The sequence below is a fragment of the Argentina silus genome (assembly GCF_951799395.1).
Source record: "Argentina silus genome assembly, chromosome: 8".
Lineage (NCBI taxonomy): Eukaryota > Metazoa > Chordata > Actinopteri > Argentiniformes > Argentinidae > Argentina > Argentina silus.
In genome coordinates this window covers 21,704,177-21,722,108 of record NC_139662.1, presented here as the reverse complement: position 1 = coordinate 21,722,108, position 17,932 = coordinate 21,704,177, and the positions used below count along the sequence as shown (strand labels likewise).

The window sequence follows — 17,932 nt, the reverse complement described above, 5'->3', positions numbered from 1 at the left end:
GGTCGTAGAAGGGCATCAACACAACAGCAGGACCGGTATCTGCTCCTTTGTGCGAGAAGGAACAGGAGGATACTGCCAGAGCCCTACAAAATGACCTCCAGCAAGCTACTGGTGTGCATGTGTCTGACCAAAAGTAAAATTCACACAAGTTGGATCAGCCTGTGATTTGAATTTTTTACTTTGATTTTCGGTGTGATTTTGAATCCAGCCCTCAATGGGTTGATGATTTTGGTTTCCATTGACCGTTGTTACGCCATTTTGTTCTCAACAAATTATACAATGTACATCAGTAAAGATTTTCAACTTGAATAATTCGTTCATCAAGATCTGATGTGTCCCTTAAGTGTTCCCTTAATTTTTTTGAGCAGTGTACATATCAATGGTATTTGTACCGAATTGTAATACAGAAAAACTACACCAAGAAAACCTAGTCTGCTTTTGTGTAAGCATGCCTGTTCAAAAGTATTTCCTCTCTCAGCAGGCTACTCAAATTCACCAACTACAAAACGTTTGATGTTAAAAATGTTTTTATTCATACAACAACCAAATGTGTTATTGTATTAAGGCAATCATTTCATATGAAGACAAGTATACTAAGAAATATGATTAAAAAAATAACTTTAGCATTCGAAGCACAATTTAATTGTGTAACATTTTATAATATTCTTTCATATAGTGCATTGGAGAATAGTTGAGTGAGTAACTTATGTAAATTATATAAACTTAAGTAGCCATTTGGTCCCTTTGTAATGTTATGCATTATGATGACAACACTGTTCCATTGTACACATTCAAGAATGCTTTCCTATGTAAATACTTTCCTGGGTTACATCACTGCACAGCAACAAGTAGCTGGATAATCATCAGTGCTGACTTTGAACTCATTCCCATAAACAAAGTAAATGTGTGTATTTCCCTTCCACATGTAGGAGACCTTGGTGATAGGAATCAGCTCTATGGTCTGGCGCTGCAACAAACAAAGAGAGAGCCTTCATGCAAAACAACTCTTGCTGTGATTTATATAAAGGAGGGGAGAGGGAAACAGACTTTACCTGTTGTAGGATGCGTGATGACTGGGAGTACTTGCCCTGGTGTTCTCCCACTAGGCGCTGTGCAGCCTGGACCACCGCAGGGTCGGGGAACCCCATCACAGGGTATACCTGCACAACAGAAGTAACTGTGTGACCGAGTTGAGATGGTAAACTCACTCCTCAAGTTCAAATACCCCCACCTACCCACGCTGTCCAATTGCTAGCTTTTCAATAGCGTAGCTGGTTTACATCGGGTACTTGAGGTGACGGTGGTCATGTGTTGGCAAGTCAGAGGTTGCAAGTTCGAGACTCGGTTGGAGAAACTTGAATTGCGGGGCGACTGTTTGCAACAACTTGACGTCTGTTTCAACTGCACCCGTCATTCATCATGATTGAGTTGAGTTGACTTATGTACTGTGTGTATTCTTGCAGAATATACAACGTATCATTACCAAAGCATGATTTGATATCTAGATTTTGATATACCTATAAAACACACCCGCCATATAGTCAAGGCTTTAGATCCATTATGATCAGGTAGGAATAATGCATTGCACTATGCAGGATAACTCCTTCCCCATACACCTTTTCAATTATTATTTCAATATAATGTAATTTAGTATTTGAATATGATCATATTCATAATAACCATACATTCTATTTATATCGTATTGATCTCTTGATTCATACCTATAAAGAAGGACTAATAATGGACATGATAATTTACCATGTACTGAGAATCCTTGAACATCTCCTTCCCAGAAACCTTGCTCAGGTTGTCCACCTTCAAACCACTTGACTGTTCCACAACAAAGTTGTCGTTGTTATTAACCCTGGAATGTGAATACAGAAATCAAATTGGCAGTTGCTCATCTGTGCATCATGGATCATACTGAGGAGGTCGGTTTTATAGACACAGAGTGTTTGTAGCATCTATAAGACAATTAGCAATTAAAAAAAAAAGAAAAGAAAAGGCTGAGTCAATAATACTGACCATTTAATGTTGAGGTTGATGAAAACCAAAAGCTGTCGTCGGCCATTGCAGGTGTTACAGTCCGTTGACCCATGGCCATTACACGCTCTGCAACTGGGGTGAAACAAATTAAATATAATGTCAACCAAGCCAACCAATCACAGGGTTTGCCTGTTTCTAACCAAGTGTGCCTGTTTCTAACCAAGTGTGCCTGTTTCTAACCTGTGATTTGAGGCTACCGGATGCAGTGCACACTTACTTCTCTCTCCCTCTTCCACTGCAATGGTTGCATCGGTCGTCCCCAAAGCGATTACCAGATCCATTGCACACCCAGCACACTTTCTGACAATGATAAGAAAACAAGGAAAATAAGTTAAATAACCCATTTGACAAGGGCTATGGGGTCCTCATCTTGTTTTGTGACATACTGAATAACCCAAGATAACCATGATTCATACAAAAAAAACAACCTCTGAAAATGATGATTCATGTGGGTGTGTAAAGTTCTCGGAAATAATGAAAATGCCTTTCTTTTCACAGTAAGGACTGAAGGAGGAACCGTCACTTACATTACCAGCACCGGCACAATCTTTGCAGGGATTTTTCCCCATTCCCATACAGCTATGGCAGTTCTGTTGATGTATAATGACACTTTATCAAAGACATCTCTTTGCCAACTTCAAACAATTAGAACATGTTTTACACACATCACAGAATAAGAAGAGTTAGAATGTTAAATATAATGTGGTTTGCCATATAAGGACCAGATGCACCAGGTAACCCGGCTTTATGGTTCTTTTTATCGATGGTTTCTTCAACTAATAAATAAACAAATACCTTGACAGATGAGGTGTAAGGAACCCTGATGACTTGTGTGTCGTTTTGAAAGAAGGTGGGGGCTTTAGCAGCAATATCCCAGGGCCCAGGAGGTTGTTGAGAGAAGGCATCCACTGCCTGACCTACCAATGAAGAAGAAGTTAAACATAGACATTCTACAAGATGGACATATTTGACAACAGAATGACAAGAGAAGAAGAAGCTGTTATAGATTTGGTATTGTACCATTGTATGGCGTGTGACTCCATTCTGTAGACCGTGACTCTGTAAATGTTTCTAGGCGGTACTAGAAAAGGGAGAAACAAAATTACACAAAAAATAACATTAAGAAAGAGTGCGGTAGAAGGTATTCATTCACCTTTTGGGCTGGTCCCAACAGAGGTTCTGTACACAAAGGCACAAGAGGACACTTTTATGTATGGTCTGTGGTGCTGAAATATGCTGATGTGGACCGACGTCACACAAAGGGAAACAACAACCACCCTACTAACTTATACAGCCCTCCTACCCTGTATGTGTTGAAGGCCTCCATGTTGGTGATCACACCATCCTTCACTGGTGCTGAACTGTAGCAGCACTTACTGGATGCAAACATGGCAAAGGCCTCTCTAGCAGTGTCCTCGGTGATGGAAGGGATGCTGTGGATGAGGCAGTTACAAAAATGTGTCACACAGCTACATATTTTGTTTATGTGAAAAAGTAGGTCACTCGTGGTTCTCAGTGGAAACACGATATTGAGAACCTGGTTAACCATAACCATATTGACAGCAAAAATAAAGCCACCCTTTTGTTCATGTGGTGTTAGAAATTATCTTTATAAAAACAGTTTATTATTGCTATAATAAAAATACATTACTGCAGTGTGCTAAATTTACTAATGTGATGGCCTGTTGATAAATGAGAGATGAATCAAGCATTAGTTCCATGGTACATTGGATTAATACATGAAGAGGTTAGGGTCAGGTCATCAAGATGGATGTTGCAACACACGCATAACACAAGAAAGTGTAGGTGTATGTTTTCTTCAGCAGGTCAACTCGATCCCCAGAGGGAACGGACCGGCGATATCTCTACCTGGAACGGATCGAGTGTCAGGGGCTGGGACCGGCCTAAAACACCAACAAGGGGCGAGCCAAGTCTAAACTGTGGCTCCTCCCCAACCAAATAGCCAATCACAATCACTTTGTTTTACCGTAAATGTTTTGTGTGACATTTTGAATGTATCCATTTTTGGAAGGTTGGTTACAGATTAACAGCTTGCTGACTGTGATTTTCTTCGCCAAAAGTGGTCCTTGTACAAGCCTAGAATTCTGACATATAAATAAATAGCTAAAAGTAAGAAGTAGTTTGTCTTCTCCTTCAAATAAAGAACACGTTTTCTCACAGTGGTTAGATATGCCCAATATACAACACATGTAGACTTCCATTTAAAAAAGAAAAAAAAAACTGTTGGGCTATGCTGTTGTATGAATCTGCCACAAAGTATAGTCTCCCAGTTTCCGATGGTGGAGGGGCTAGCATGGAATTGACTGGTTGCAATATTTATTGTAAAATAGCTTTCACATGAGGGTTACATTATTGATGTAATAATCTCATAGTATGTGGACACAGACCACATTTTGACCCTGTCTAGACAAAGGTAACATTTTGCAATAAGGCATTGGAATGTCACTTCTCTGAAATGTGTTTGATCAGCATCTCAATTGTGTATGCATTGTGGTGTAATGGCCATTCTGTTGGTATGGCCACACACCTGGCAACTTGATTGGATTTGGACACAGATCAGACCACATTACTGAACAGGGTGACGACACAGCACAATATAATAGTAGTGGACTCTTACTTCCAGTGTGGGGTTGCGGGCCCAGGCTCTGGCTGTGGGACCGGGTAAGAAGGCATGGGCGGGGGCAAGTATCCACCTTCAGTGAACAGACAAGTGTGAGGCTGTGTGATATATGATTCTATCAAAAATGAATGTATTAAAAATGTTTATCATGTGTGTCTGGCTCATGGCTGATTTAAAGAGTACTAGCACGCAGCAAACATTGGACAAAGGTCTTCTTGATACCACATACCTCCGCCTCCAGAGACTGTCCCTTCATAGCCGGGCACACTGTCAAACATGTTAGCTGGAGGAGCGCTGGGTCCTTGGAAGTCGGACGCAGGCGGGGCAAACATAGCTGACAGAAACCAGACAAACCAGTTAAGTCGAGAAGTACAGGATTGAAATTATTGCCTTTCTAAACATATGTTGTAAAACAATATAACACAGTTTCGATCCATATTCTATGCTTGCATACCTCTCTGGCTATATCAATGTGAGGGTAAATAATTGGGAAATGATATATTCCAAAACGCATTATTAAAGTATTATTACGACAAGCCATTAGACCAAAACTTCGCAACTCAGCAAGTGTATATCAGCACTATATGCTCACCTTGTGTTTCCATATCCACTCTCAAAAAAAAGGAAACGTATAATAAAATCCAATACGTTCACGAGGAGTTCTACCAAACCTTAAGTAGGAAGCGCAGTTTTGGAGAGGAGTGGCCCCGTCCGAACACTCCTCCTTCATCCCCTTGTTATGGTATTAGAGTGACACCTCGTAAGGAAATGTCTCAACTGCCATGACTGACGATAATTAATAACTAATTTATCACAAGTATAGGCTAACTAATAATCCCAAAGTGTGTGAATGATTGGATAAAATGATCCTTGAAAGATGATCTTGAACGTTTACCTGGACTTCCTGTTGCTGCTGGTGCATAACCAGGATTAGTGACCCCATAAGATCCATAGCCACTTAAAAAAAGAAATCAGGTGAATGAGTAGAGCTATTTCTAAATCACCAGTGGGCTCCGTTCGGACAGCAGGGCACATCAGACAACATGACTTATCATGTCAGCTTCCATCAACTCTACAATGGGCTAACACGCCCGCTATTACAGCCATATTTGTACACAACATAACAACTATATAAAACAAACACATTCTCCATATAGACAGACTTATCAAGATAACATCACATGATGAGCTTGAAAGTAAAAGTTAAAAACTCTCACCTTATAGGTGGTCTGCCGTCCATATCAAAAAGGAAACTCCAGGAAAGTGGTTTAAAAAAGGAAGCTGGAGCAGGGTGTGAGCCAGAGACACCTACTTCAACGTGGTAACTTCACACATTTGCCGTTATCTTTTATTGGCTTTCACAGAATGGCTTGAGATTTACTGAAAAATCCAATTTGTTCGAACAAATCTGATCCCCTATCACAAATGCCCTATCGTTTTCTTTTACGTACAGAGCCTACTTCAGGTTATAACACGTGGAAGCAACAATCTAAGTCACTTTTAAGTACTATATGCTCAAATAAAAATTATGCGTCATCTCTCGTCTCAGTTTGTTCAGGAAGTGAGGCGAAAAACTCATTTCACCTCTGGTCCTGGATCAGGTTGGCTTGTTGCCTGTACGTGACATGTGATTGTTTGGGTCTTAAACCCGGACTTTGGATCAGTAGAAGTCTTCATCCCGTGACAGGGAGGAATCGAAACCTACAATGGTTGGAAAGCCGCACATAACCTTCGCGATGTTTGTTATGAATAATAATTCTATGTAATGTTGCAGGCACGGACATGTTGTGTAACTAACGTTTTCGTGGGAAACAGTACTTCATAACTAGGCTTACAGCCCAATACATTGTGACTGCCTATGGCCTAAGCATTGATTACTTTATCTTATAATGACTGGTGGATAGATGATTCACTTAGTTGAACAAATGTATTTGTTGCAAGTCGCTTTGGATAAAGGCGTCTGCTGAATGCCAGAACTGTAAATGTAAAAGACTCTGATTCCACTGGACTACTCCCACAACAACACAGACATCATTACCCATAAGGCTTTGCAGTATCTCCGGAAGCCCTTTTCTTCCCTTCCGCCGTTGCCGACTCCTTCGACACATTACTCCGGCGGGTGAGATACCTCAATCTACATTCATCTACAGGTTTTGGGGTTTGATAAATTATGTGAAAGACATAATGTGATCATGGTAAATGTAGATGTACGAGTTATGTGAAGATTTTTTTAGAGTACACGTTCTTTAGGACGTAAAACTTGGACCTGGAGCGGCAAGCTATCCTTCCCACCATTGCGCTGGGGCTGACCGTAGCGGCCGCGATATGTCTGACCAACAACCTCCTCGTTGTAGGGCTGACACGTGTGAATTATAAATACTAGTTTTCGTGTTGGTTCAGAATGGCATGTACAGTGTGCTCCTGAAAGCATAGGTCAACGGTTTTGCTCCGTGAGAAACGTTAGCCATCTGAGCTAGCAGCAATGGTGATGCTATGATGGGCCCCGTTTCCCCACACAGTCTAGCTAAACGGTAAACCTGAAGTGAGCCACATTACATAAGCTATTGTTGCGTTGACCACTGACATAAAGACATGCTGCTGATACTTAATAGCTGGCAAGCAGCAAATTCAGTGTACTATATGCATACGAGGCAGAGCAAATGAAGTGACTACATACAGTTGACTGGTGATTGCTACTAGATTAGCTACATTGCTGTATGACTATTCAGACAGATTTGGAGTTGCATTTAGTTGTTATTTTCAATGATGCTGCCACGCTTTACTGTTGGCCATTCCAGGTTTGTTGATATGGAGGGTTTGCCTGTAGCAGCCTCGGTTGTCAGTATTTATTGCTTACTAATGTGTATTTCTTCACAACGCAGTCATCATGGCAGCCCTCAGACCTCTTACCAAGCCGAAGATTGTCAAGAAGAGGACAAAGAAGTTCATTCGCCATCAGTCTGACAGATATGTCAAGATCGCGGTGAGTCTCTTAGCAAAGCACATCTCTAGAGATACACTTCCCTTGATTAAACAAGATGCGTAACACAGTTTTATTGTCTAAAATGCTTCTGTTCACACAAGTGCACACTTTCTCACAGAAAAAGCATATTTGGAGCTGTAAGGGGCAAGGAACCCCCTCCCCTCCCCACAAAAGCACAGAAGTTGGAGGGAACCTTAATGATGACCACTATTGAAAAAAAGTATTTTCTCTTTGCCCCCAACAGAAAAGCTGGCGTAAGCCCAGAGGTATTGACAACAGGGTACGCAGGCGGTTCAAGGGTCAGATGCTGATGCCCAACATCGGTTACGGGAGCAACAAGAAGACCAAGCACATGCTGCCCTCCGGCTTCAGGAAGTTCCTGGTGCACAACATCAAGGAGCTCGAGGTCCTCATGATGAGCAACAAGTAAGTTCGGTTCACTGTCACCTTGCGGGAAATGTTGGCGTGATTTTTAGATAAGCGATGACGTTGATTGCGGGGTTCTGCACACGACGACGTGTAACGTGTATCTCACAGGGGTTTACGTGTGTTTACGGTTGAGGCAGTGGCACGGGGGCCGTGGAGGAGCTGAAGCTGTGCTCTTTCATAAGGGTTGTCGGGAGCAAGGTGCAGTGTGAACGGTCCGATCTACTAAGTGTTCCAAACCATCGGGCATTAACTGGGTCTTTATTGTAGAAGGATTGGTGCATTTCGCCCTGTGCCCACCTGACTGATCCCTATGAACAAGTTGCTTACGCCATGGGTACGTTAGATCTACCACGTTAACGTAAGCTGCAAACTGCTGCGATTATCAAAAGGTAAAATAAAAGCAAGTAAAGATATTGCTGCCGCTGTTTGCAAACAATTTTCTCCTGTGTAGTCCTGACTAAAAGTGACCCTGTACAGGGTCAGTAAGCATTATACTAATAAGATGCAGTCACAACCAAATGTCAAACATCTCTTGCAGCAAGGCACACAGAGAAAGGTTGTTTATTTTTTTCATTAGTGGCATTCATTATTTTGGCCACTGATCTGAACTTCATTGTCCGTTGTCAGTGTTTACCTTTTTTTTTTTTTAATATATATAAAAAAGCTTGATCACCTTTTCACTCGTTTATGAACTGTAACTCGTATTCGTGAATGTTACCCTCATGGCACAGTCTCTTACAAAAGTCACTCCACAGGACTAGTGGATGAATTATGGGCAAAATGCCAAAACCTTGTCTGAAGTGAAGCTTTTTCCCCCCCATGTCAGACAGTCTTTTCTGCCTTATTTTCCTTCAGCAGACCCTAGAGGCCCTTTGGCCATGGCCTCGTCATGCACAAGAGCCTTTAAGTTCTCAATGCCCTTCTGTCCCCTTTGCACTGTATTGGTCATCGGGATTGTAATTTAGTTTACTTTCACAGTCAAATATACATAACCTGAATGGAATAAAACAAGAGAGAAGAGAATTTGAGGAACTAGAAAACTGACTTGTATGAAAACATCCCCTTTCCCCCTCACTCACATTCCTTTCTGTGTGCGAGTCTCGAATACAGTTCATAAAGTCACTTTGTCATTGTTAATATTCGTATCTATGTAACCGCCCCCTTCCTTTTCCGCAGGACCCATTGTGCTGAGATCGCCCATAATGTCTCTTCCAAAAACAGGAAGCTGATTGTGGAGAGGGCCGCCCAGCTGGCCATCAAGATCACCAACCCCAACGCCAGACTCCGTAGCGAGGAGAATGAGTGATCCAGCCATTTGTCAATTAAAAGAAAATATTTCTAAATGTGCATCGCTCTCCGGTTGTATTATTTCCCCCTGACTTAGACTTGGGCATTGCTACTTTTCATCCACTTCGGTCTACGATACTGTAGATAATGGTGAACGCAAAGCTTGTGTATGTATTTCAGTGTGATAACCAAGTGGGTAAGTGCGTGGGCTGGGGCTGTGAAAGCCCTGCCTGAATTGGTTGGTGCAGGGCTCATAAACGCGTTGGTTTGTTTTGCATACTGCTTTCAACCACTTCAGCCAGTCTGCACTGCCAACCTCCTGTAGTCACTCAGGCTGCTGCCCCACTTCTTCCTCATAGTGCATGAGGAGCAAAATCATGAGGAAATGTCACAAATCTGCAAGAAGTTAAAAGCAACTCAGAAGGGTCACAATGTACTTTGGTGATATTAATACATCACAACCCACAAGTCATTAAAACCAGGATTCATCCTGATACGTTCGGAGGTTGTGTTGGCTGTGGCTTTGAAGAATATGCAGTTATTCAGAGCCACCTAATGAGGCTGCGTTTGTATGTAGCAACTTAATTATTCTGTTGTGTTCTGCATTTATGATCGATGTATTTTTTGAAAGATATTTTTGTGTATTTTTAAGACCTTCATGAAATGAGATCAGGCACGCAACCAACCAAATTTGATAATTATCACACAACATTGACATGTTTAGAATCTAGCTGTCATTTATGAGAATGATTACATTGCAAGATGCAATGCCATGTTTTGGGAAACATGACCAGCCAGTGTTGTCTACAGGCTGCCTCCCAGGGTGAAAGTTTCCATTGCATTCTGGCAGGCAAGCTGTGCCTTCTCGGCTGCTCCCAGCCCTGTTCCATCTGCCCATGTAAAACAGACCCTGCCAGAAATGCAAAATAACATACATTACTCGAGCCCCTCAGCTTGTGTTCATCTGTGTGTGTGTGTGTGTCGGAGAGACAGAGAAACAGATACTGATAGGTTTATGCATATGTATAGGGAGCTTGCTACAGTAATGTTGGGCAGATGGTGAAGAGGAGACCCTGAGGTTCAACTCCTCGGTATCTCTCTCTCTCTCTCTCTCTCTCTCTCCACCTCCACTCTATCCTGTTACATCCATCCTGTCTTTCGTGTTGTTTGTCCTCCATGTTGAGGCTGATTCAGACACACCACACCTGACAGCACTGGAACTCCTCCAGTTAGGGTGGGGACTGTGAAGACGGAGGAGAGGCCGAGAGGAGACACTGCAGGATAGAGAGAGAGAGAGAGAGAGAGAATAGAATGCTGTCTTTTCTGTCAGAGGCAACGAAATGAACGCCAGAGTGATCTTTGGGAAGGGATGCTCCACCCCAAAGCTTTACACCATGGCCTTCTCCCAGCCGCCAGAGTCCACGAGGAAAGGACCGCGGGGAGGCGGAGGAAAGAGGAGGATGTTCTCTTTCTCTCTCAGGTGCCGGCTTGGGATCATCAGAGCTAAGACCAAAGGTAAGCTGACTGTTTATCTCCACAAATAATGGAGGTTTTAGTGATTTACCATATATTCAGTTTATGGTGTAATAACAATAAAACAGAACTTCCAGCTGTATATTTGGCTTTAACATCTATTACCGCTGTATGTCGGTCAAGATGTCCTGTCAGGTATTTTATATGTTTATGAGTTGGTAAGCCTGTTCTATAATCGCCACAGGATCTGGAGAGTGAAAAGGACAGTGTCCAGTGAAATGATCAAACATTTTATCCTATATATGGTCTACATAGCGAATCATAACCCATATGTAATGCTTCGTAATGTACTGGAAGCCAAAGCAATTATTATTTCTGCATCTATGTCCTTTAGATGATTTATTTTTGCTTGCCTACATGTCAGAGAAGTCTAAATTATATGCAGACATGACATGATTGAATGAGATAAGAAGGCCTTGTAGAAAAGGTGAGATGGAGGTGAGTCACAAGTGTCTATGCGTAGGCTTTGTGTTAAAACCGTCGCATGGAGGAATGACTAAAGTGATGAACCCCAGCGAGATGCAGGGAAGAAAACAAACTATTCTTAGAACTGTGACACATGTATCTTTGTCTTTGAATATCCCAGGGAAGCATAGGGTTGCTCCCCCTTTCTGATGAGACTTTGTTTGACTTCTCATTGACCTTTGACCTACCTTGAAGGGTGAACAATGTATTGTGAGTGTGATGTCTGTCTGTTATACTACTGACTCATGTCTACTGCCTCTGGCCGATCTGTATACTTCAGTGATCTGTGTTGACTGACTCACTGTCAAGTTCTTGACATCGCTGCTTTTGTTTTGGAAGATGTAGTTGCAACTAGAGGTGATAACCACTAGATGGCAGTATGATCAGTTGCGTCTTAGGCTGAGGAATGTCTTATGATATACCATGAATGTACTGTATACCCCGTCAGATAAAACCTAAAATGATGGGTTTTGTGAAGTGTTTACAAATAATCGATGGACTGTTAACTGTCCATTCATTTACAGATTTTTATTTGTTATAAACAGTTATAACTTGGGTCATAACACTTGGGTACTGGGGTACCAGGTGGTCTACTCTAAAGCTGTGTTTGCACAGTGTAATAAATTTAGTGCACAGAGACTTCGAGAAGTGATGATACTGGAAAGTATAACTTTAGTGTATCTTCAATTATTTGTCAGAGGAATGTATTCTTCCATGGAGACATTTGTCAACTGGATTTTAAAGACGGTATCTTAAAAAAAACTAGCATTGTTATTTTCTTTGTTTATCAAAAATATTAGTTTTAACATGAAGAACTGCACTAGTATACAGCACATAATGATCCTATTTCTGCTGGCCTGTTCCTCTGGGGGGGTTTTATCAAACACACAGCTCTCCTCTTTCTTCTGTAGGAAATTAATTAGTCTCGCTCTGAAACACTACGTTCTCTTACGCAGTAAATAGGGTATTAAAGACGGAACTCTCTGAGGAAATTATCTACGCCAAAGCATATTGTGTCCACTTGAAGAGCCGACTAATTAGGGTACAAGCTACCGTGAATAGAAACACGGTCTGTTTGGTATTGTTTGATGTGTCTTAGTCAGGGCTATGCATTTTGGGGATCAAGGATGTATTTTCTGTATACGTTTTAAATATAACTTGGAATAATTAATTGTCTTAATTGTACTGTAGCACGTCCTAACATCTGTGTGGGCTTCAACACCCTACTGTATGTGGGGTCTACTAGCTCCTACTTTTGTCAGGGCTGTTTGTGTGATTTTACTTTGTACTTTAACATGGCCTTTGTTGCCATTTCCGTACGCATAGACTTACTGATGACATCAGTTTGCCCATGGGGAGTGTGTGTGTGTGTGTGTGTGTGTGTGTGTGTGTGTGTGTGTGTGTGTGTGTGTGTGTGTGTGTGTGTATATATGTATGTGTATGTGTGTGTGTGTATGTGTGCGCGCACGTTTGTGCATGTTTTTGTCTGTGTGTGAGTTTGTGAGTGTGTGTGCATGTTTTATGGGGGTGAAAAGAGAGAAAGGGGAGAAAGCATTTGAGGCATGTCAGTGTGACAAATGGACAGACAGGTGTGGCTCCCAGTCGGTCAGCAGACGTGTTAACCCCTTGTGTGTTTGGATGGAGGGGAGCCAGGGGGGGGGAAGAACCCTCTCACCCAGAGCTGGTTGGCTGGAAAACAGTAAGATAGTAGCATTCTTTTATATGCATTTTAAGCAGTCAAATGTGTGTGTGTGTGTGTGTGTGAGAGAGAGAGAGAGAGAGAGAGAGAGAGAGAGAGAGAGAGAGAGAGAGAGAGAGAGAGAGAGAGAGAGAGAGAGAGAGAGAGAGAGAGAGAGAGAGACAGACAGACAGACAGACAGACAGACAGACAGACAGACAGACAGTGTACACACACACATGTAAGGAAGTTGGACAGTAGTAGATGGCTGCCTGCCTTTGTGTGGAAACAGCTTCACAGCTTGTATAATAGTGTGACAATGGATGTGGGGGGTGGCGCTAATTGTACGTTTCTCCGCGTGGAGAGTGAGAGAGTTTGTCTGTGTGTGTGTGTGTGTGTGTGTGTGTATGGGGTGTGTGTGTGTGTGTGTGTGTGTGGGGCTGTTTCTTCCTGTGTGGAGAAAGGGAGAGTGTGTGTATGCAAAGGGGTGTGACTTTGTCATCTGTGGGGAGGGTGTGTGACTGCTTCATCACACCCCTCTAGCAGAGAGTCTCTCAGATACACACACACACACACACACACACACACACACACACACTAAGGCTGTGCGTGCTTGTGTGTGAAGGTGGGTTTGTGTGTGAGCTCATGCGTGGTGAGTGTGTGAACGGGGGGATGATTAATCCTGTGGAATAGGAAGAGGGACCAGAGGAACCACAGCGAGATGGGAGGAGGAGAATCGGGAGGGATGATGATTCCTTTGGACATTTGATCATTTGCATCCCTGTTTTTTTATCTGTTGGTGGAGTCACTTATTCTAACCTGGGGAGAGCTTGCGCATGTGTTGTTTTCAGTGGAGCACTGTTGAGAAATGACAGTTGACTGAACCTCCTCTTTTTTTGTTTTAACAGTGTGAAGGCATGGACATACAGTAGACCCTTTATGGATCCGAATTTTGTATATGTACATCAATACTATTTAATCTATAGTAAGTAGACTCCCATCAGAGGGGGCTTAAGAAATGCTTGTATTAGAACAAGAGAAATGAAGAAGAGAAAATGGTGTTCCTGCGTTTCGTGAGTGAGTGAGTGAGACCGGCTCTCTCGGGACACCCTTTCCCCAGGGGTGCTTCAGCTCGCTTCCCTGCTCAGGAGATCGGCCACTTTCTCAGGTCGGATGTTTTGACAGGACCGCAGCCATGCTCTGTGGTCTGAGGAGAGAGGCGAAGAACAGCGTCGGTAAGAGACCGCCGCTCACTGATTTCTACCTGAGGAGTGTCTGTGATGTTGGCATGAGTGTGTGTGTGTGTGTGTGTGTGTGTGTGTGTGTGTGTGTGTGTGTGTGTGTGTGTGTGTGTGTGTGTGTGTGTGTGTGTGTGTGTCTGCCAAGGGGAGAGTTTCACACGTAAGCAGTAGTAGTGTTATCCTAACAGTAGGTGTCTGAATGCTTCTGACACTACCTGTAGCAGTATTTTCTTAAGAAATGTGCCGATGCATCCCGTATGCTGTTCATCTGAAGAGCAGCAACCTCACGCTGTTCTAGGGTTAGACAACGTCACCGAGATAACATTACCAGAACTTGCCACCCAGCTTTGACTTCTTGTTAATGAAAGTTATTTCCGCTGTCTTTGCCGTTGTTTACAACCGCCACAAATTGAATTTCATTCAGATTGTTTGATCCATTTTTAGTCTCTTAGAGGAACGCTTCCTGAAAGGGACAGACCTTCTTATTTATAGAGCGTCTGATAATGCAATGACACGGTAGAGTGGACCTGAATGCAAACTGGGTCTAGTGAGGCCCGGTTTATAAATAATGTTTTAACTCTGAAAATAGCATTGTGATTTCATGGCCATTGTCAGAGCAGCCCCCACATGTAACCTAAATTCTGATAGGTTCTGAGAGGGAAGGCGTATGATGCCCTGAATTAAATTTGGAGTTAATTGACTCACCAGAAATTAATGGGGGTGCCTAAGATCTTAATACTCTATTTTACATACCCCTTCCAGGTATTTCTATTACAAGTGAAGCTAGAATGCTGGGTCCTTCCTAGTTTTTTCTTATGGCAGTTTTGCAGAGCTTATCCTTGAGCCAAAGGGGTGCTCTCTTGACCAGGTTTTACACTGAAACCCTCACAAACACAGCCATACAGAGTTGTGTGTTGTTCAAATCAGGAAGTGGTTTTGTTATTGCTGCTAAATTGATCAAATCGTTCGTAGAGCATAATTGTCGCTGGGAGGATGACTGATGCTGGTTGCAGGCTGGTGCAGGGTCGGGATAGCTGCTGGATGAATGGATGGAACAGTAGTGTTCAGTAGTGTTCAGTCACATGCGATGCATTGGATCAGTGTAAGCCAGAGGTAACGCTGCCTTTTGACTGCACTGACAGCTGCTGGACTGTCAGGCCCTCAGGAAGCCGTGGGATTACAATGCCACTGCCTGTCCTAGTATGTGTGTGTGTGTGTGTGTGTGTGTGTGTGTGTGTGTGTGTGTGTGTGTGTGAGTGTGAGTGTGAATGAATGAATGAATGATTACATGCACATGCGTGAGAGAGAGAGAATGAGTTTGTGATATTTGTGCAGGGAAGAGGATAAAATGTTAATATGCATTATCATAGTATGCAAATTCCTGCATTTCCTCATTAGTATGTTAAGCCTCATTATGTTGAATATATGTCATATTATATTATTTCTGCATATTTTCTATATTATAGATGTTTCTGAATCAGCCTCCTCCATGCACAATTTGACAATCCTTTTAGTCCAAATGACCATTGAGTCCATATACTGACACGGTGGTCCCCTGTGGCTCAGTTTGTGGAGCATGGTGCTAACAATGCTTAGGTTGGGGGTTCGATTCCCCCCCCCCCCCCCCCCCCCCCCCGTGACTTCGACCAGGGATGCGTCTCAGTCCTGTCTGATTTGAATCCCTATGAAGGGAGGAAGCAGTAGGGTTAATGGAACCAGTAGGGTTAATGGAACCAGGAGGGTTAATGGAACCAGTAGGGTTAATGGAACCAGGAGGGTTAATGGAACCAGTAGGGTTAATGGAAGCAGGAGGGTTAATGGAACCAGTAGGGTTAATGGAAGCAGTAGGGTTAATGGAACCAGTAGGGTTAATGGAACCAGGAGGGTTAATGGAAGCAGGAGGGTTAATGGAACCAGTAGGGTTAATGGAACCAGTAGGGTTAATGCCTGCGGCGTCTGCTTTCACCAGTCCTCTTCTTTCATATCAGTGCAGATGAAGGACAGAAGACATGAAGAGGGGGCCATTTTAAACCGTTTAGATACTGTTTTAGATTGTGTTTTTGTCTGTATGTTAATGGTTTTTGTGCATGTGAAGATCTCCTTATCTGACCGGAGGCGAGCGAGCCGCGTTGGATGTTGATGATGGCTGTGGTAGTGGCTGGTCTGGATGGTTGGATGTTGATGATGTCTGTGGTAGTGGCTGGTCTGGATGGTTGGATGTTGATGATGGCTGGTCTGGATGGTTGGATGTTGATGATGGCTGGTCTGGATGGTTGGATGTTGATGATGGCTGTGGTAGTGGATCGTTGGATGTTGATGATGGCTGTGATCGTGGCTGGTCTGGATGGTTGGATGTTGATGATGGCCGTGGTAGTGGCTGGTCTGGATGGTTGGATGTTGATGATGGCCGTGGTAGTGGCTGGTCTGGATGGTCTCAGGCACGAGGGTTGTTTAGTCACGATTCTAAAGTTGACGCCCCGTAGGCTGGAACCTGGGAAATGAGCATTAGCTTTTTTTTTTTACTCATCAACGAGATTTACCCACACACTGATGTTTCTATAGTGAGTGTAGAAACTGTACTTCGATTTAATCAATTGAATCAAACGATCTATACATCAACACAGGTCCTACTCCCACCAAACAAGGCATGCATGTAAATACCTAAAAACATGTCATAGCTCTTTCCTTTTGTCATATGTTTAAATCAGTGTGATTCGCTGCTGGAAATGTAATCCTCGGTGGACAGGATTAAGGAAGTGCAGAGTAGATGTTCTCCTCATCATGCAAGCTGACATGCTTGTGCTATATTCAGGTTCAGATGGCCAGGCAGTGGCACTGCTAATCTGGGGCTAACGCTGTGTCAGAAATGGCTCAGAACGTAAAAATACAGAATCCCTGTGCGACAGACGTTTTCCTGGTTGTCTGTGGCAGCTGGTCTAACTGTTTGGAAATGATGATGCTCTCTTTACAAGCCTGAGCAGTCCATTAACCTCACAGCCTGCTCCTTCCAGAACATTCCCCTGCCTCCTATGTGCACCATCTTGGTACAGATGGAATGTGCCTAAAGCGGAGTTCTCTGTGGTCCCGGCCTCTCGCGCCAAAATGACTTGCCTCCGTCTCCTGACCCTCTTACAGGGTAACCGTGGGAACAAGGAGCAGAGGGAGGGAGCTTCCGGGTCACGGAGGTTGACCTGATTGTTCTGTTTGAGTTCGCTAAATGCCTGCTGCAGGTTTCCGTTGGCTTAGTGTTGTACTTCTCCCTTGTATCCACACTCTCAGTGATGGGGATCATAGGGTTAATGGACGGAGCCGGTGGCAGCTGTCAGAGTGTGGAAAGGGGACGAATGGAATTTCCTCTACCCTTGGCAGAAAACATTCCTCGCACACCATAGTAGTTCTCAAAACATCCAAATTAGCTGCCAAATGTTCCTCTCAATCTTGCAGATGAGGGGCCGTACTCCAAAGGGGGCAAGGACTCTGGTGGAACCGACCATTCCCTCGCCGCCAGGCGACGCAGCATTGCAGGTAAAGTATAGTACACTCAAATCTTACCGTCTGTTTCAGCGTTTCTGCTGTCTCTCCGCAGCTACAGTGCCCAATTGAATTGAAATGAATAATTGTGTATGCGG

General features: G+C 43.2%; 3 protein-coding genes across 4 annotated transcripts in view; 2 read left to right on the top strand and 1 right to left on the bottom strand.

Moving 5' to 3' along the window:
• Positions 1–515: 515 nt before the first annotated feature.
• Positions 516–6,258, bottom strand: ssuh2rs1 (ssu-2 homolog, related sequence 1). Of its 2 annotated transcripts, XM_083675414.1 has the most exons (13): positions 5,905–6,258; positions 5,583–5,644; positions 4,917–5,021; positions 4,685–4,760; positions 3,350–3,479; positions 3,067–3,127; positions 2,842–2,963; positions 2,574–2,636; positions 2,264–2,346; positions 2,026–2,118; positions 1,759–1,864; positions 1,053–1,160; positions 516–967 (listed from the first exon to the last, which is right to left on the bottom strand). In XM_083675414.1, the coding sequence occupies exons 1-13, from the start codon at positions 5,925–5,927 to the stop codon at positions 827–829; spliced, it is 1,173 nt and encodes a 390-aa protein (XP_083531540.1). In that variant the 5' UTR covers positions 5,928–6,258; the 3' UTR covers positions 516–826. The 2 variants fall into 2 exon arrangements, with proteins under 2 accessions (XP_083531540.1, XP_083531541.1); XM_083675415.1 differs by lacking the exons at positions 5,583–5,644; positions 5,905–6,258 and adding an exon at positions 5,280–5,562.
• Positions 6,259–6,670: 412 nt separating this feature from the next.
• LOC310807977 (large ribosomal subunit protein eL32) lies at positions 6,671–9,446 on the top strand. Its single transcript, XM_083674658.1, has 4 exons — positions 6,671–6,806; positions 7,570–7,670; positions 7,915–8,096; positions 9,276–9,446. Exons 2-4 carry the CDS (start codon positions 7,575–7,577, stop codon positions 9,403–9,405), a joined length of 408 nt encoding a protein of 135 aa, XP_083530784.1. The 5' UTR covers positions 6,671–6,806; positions 7,570–7,574; the 3' UTR covers positions 9,406–9,446.
• Positions 9,447–10,816: 1,370 nt separating this feature from the next.
• Positions 10,817–17,932, top strand: part of LOC310808079 (glutamate receptor-interacting protein 2-like) — a 29,239-nt gene continuing 22,123 nt past the window's right edge. Inside the window, exons 1-2 of the mRNA XM_083674780.1 lie at positions 10,817–10,901; positions 17,748–17,828. Of these exons, the coding sequence (XP_083530906.1) occupies positions 10,847–10,901; positions 17,748–17,828 (136 nt within the window). The 5' untranslated portion in view covers positions 10,817–10,846. The remainder of the gene's footprint in view (positions 10,902–17,747; positions 17,829–17,932) is intronic.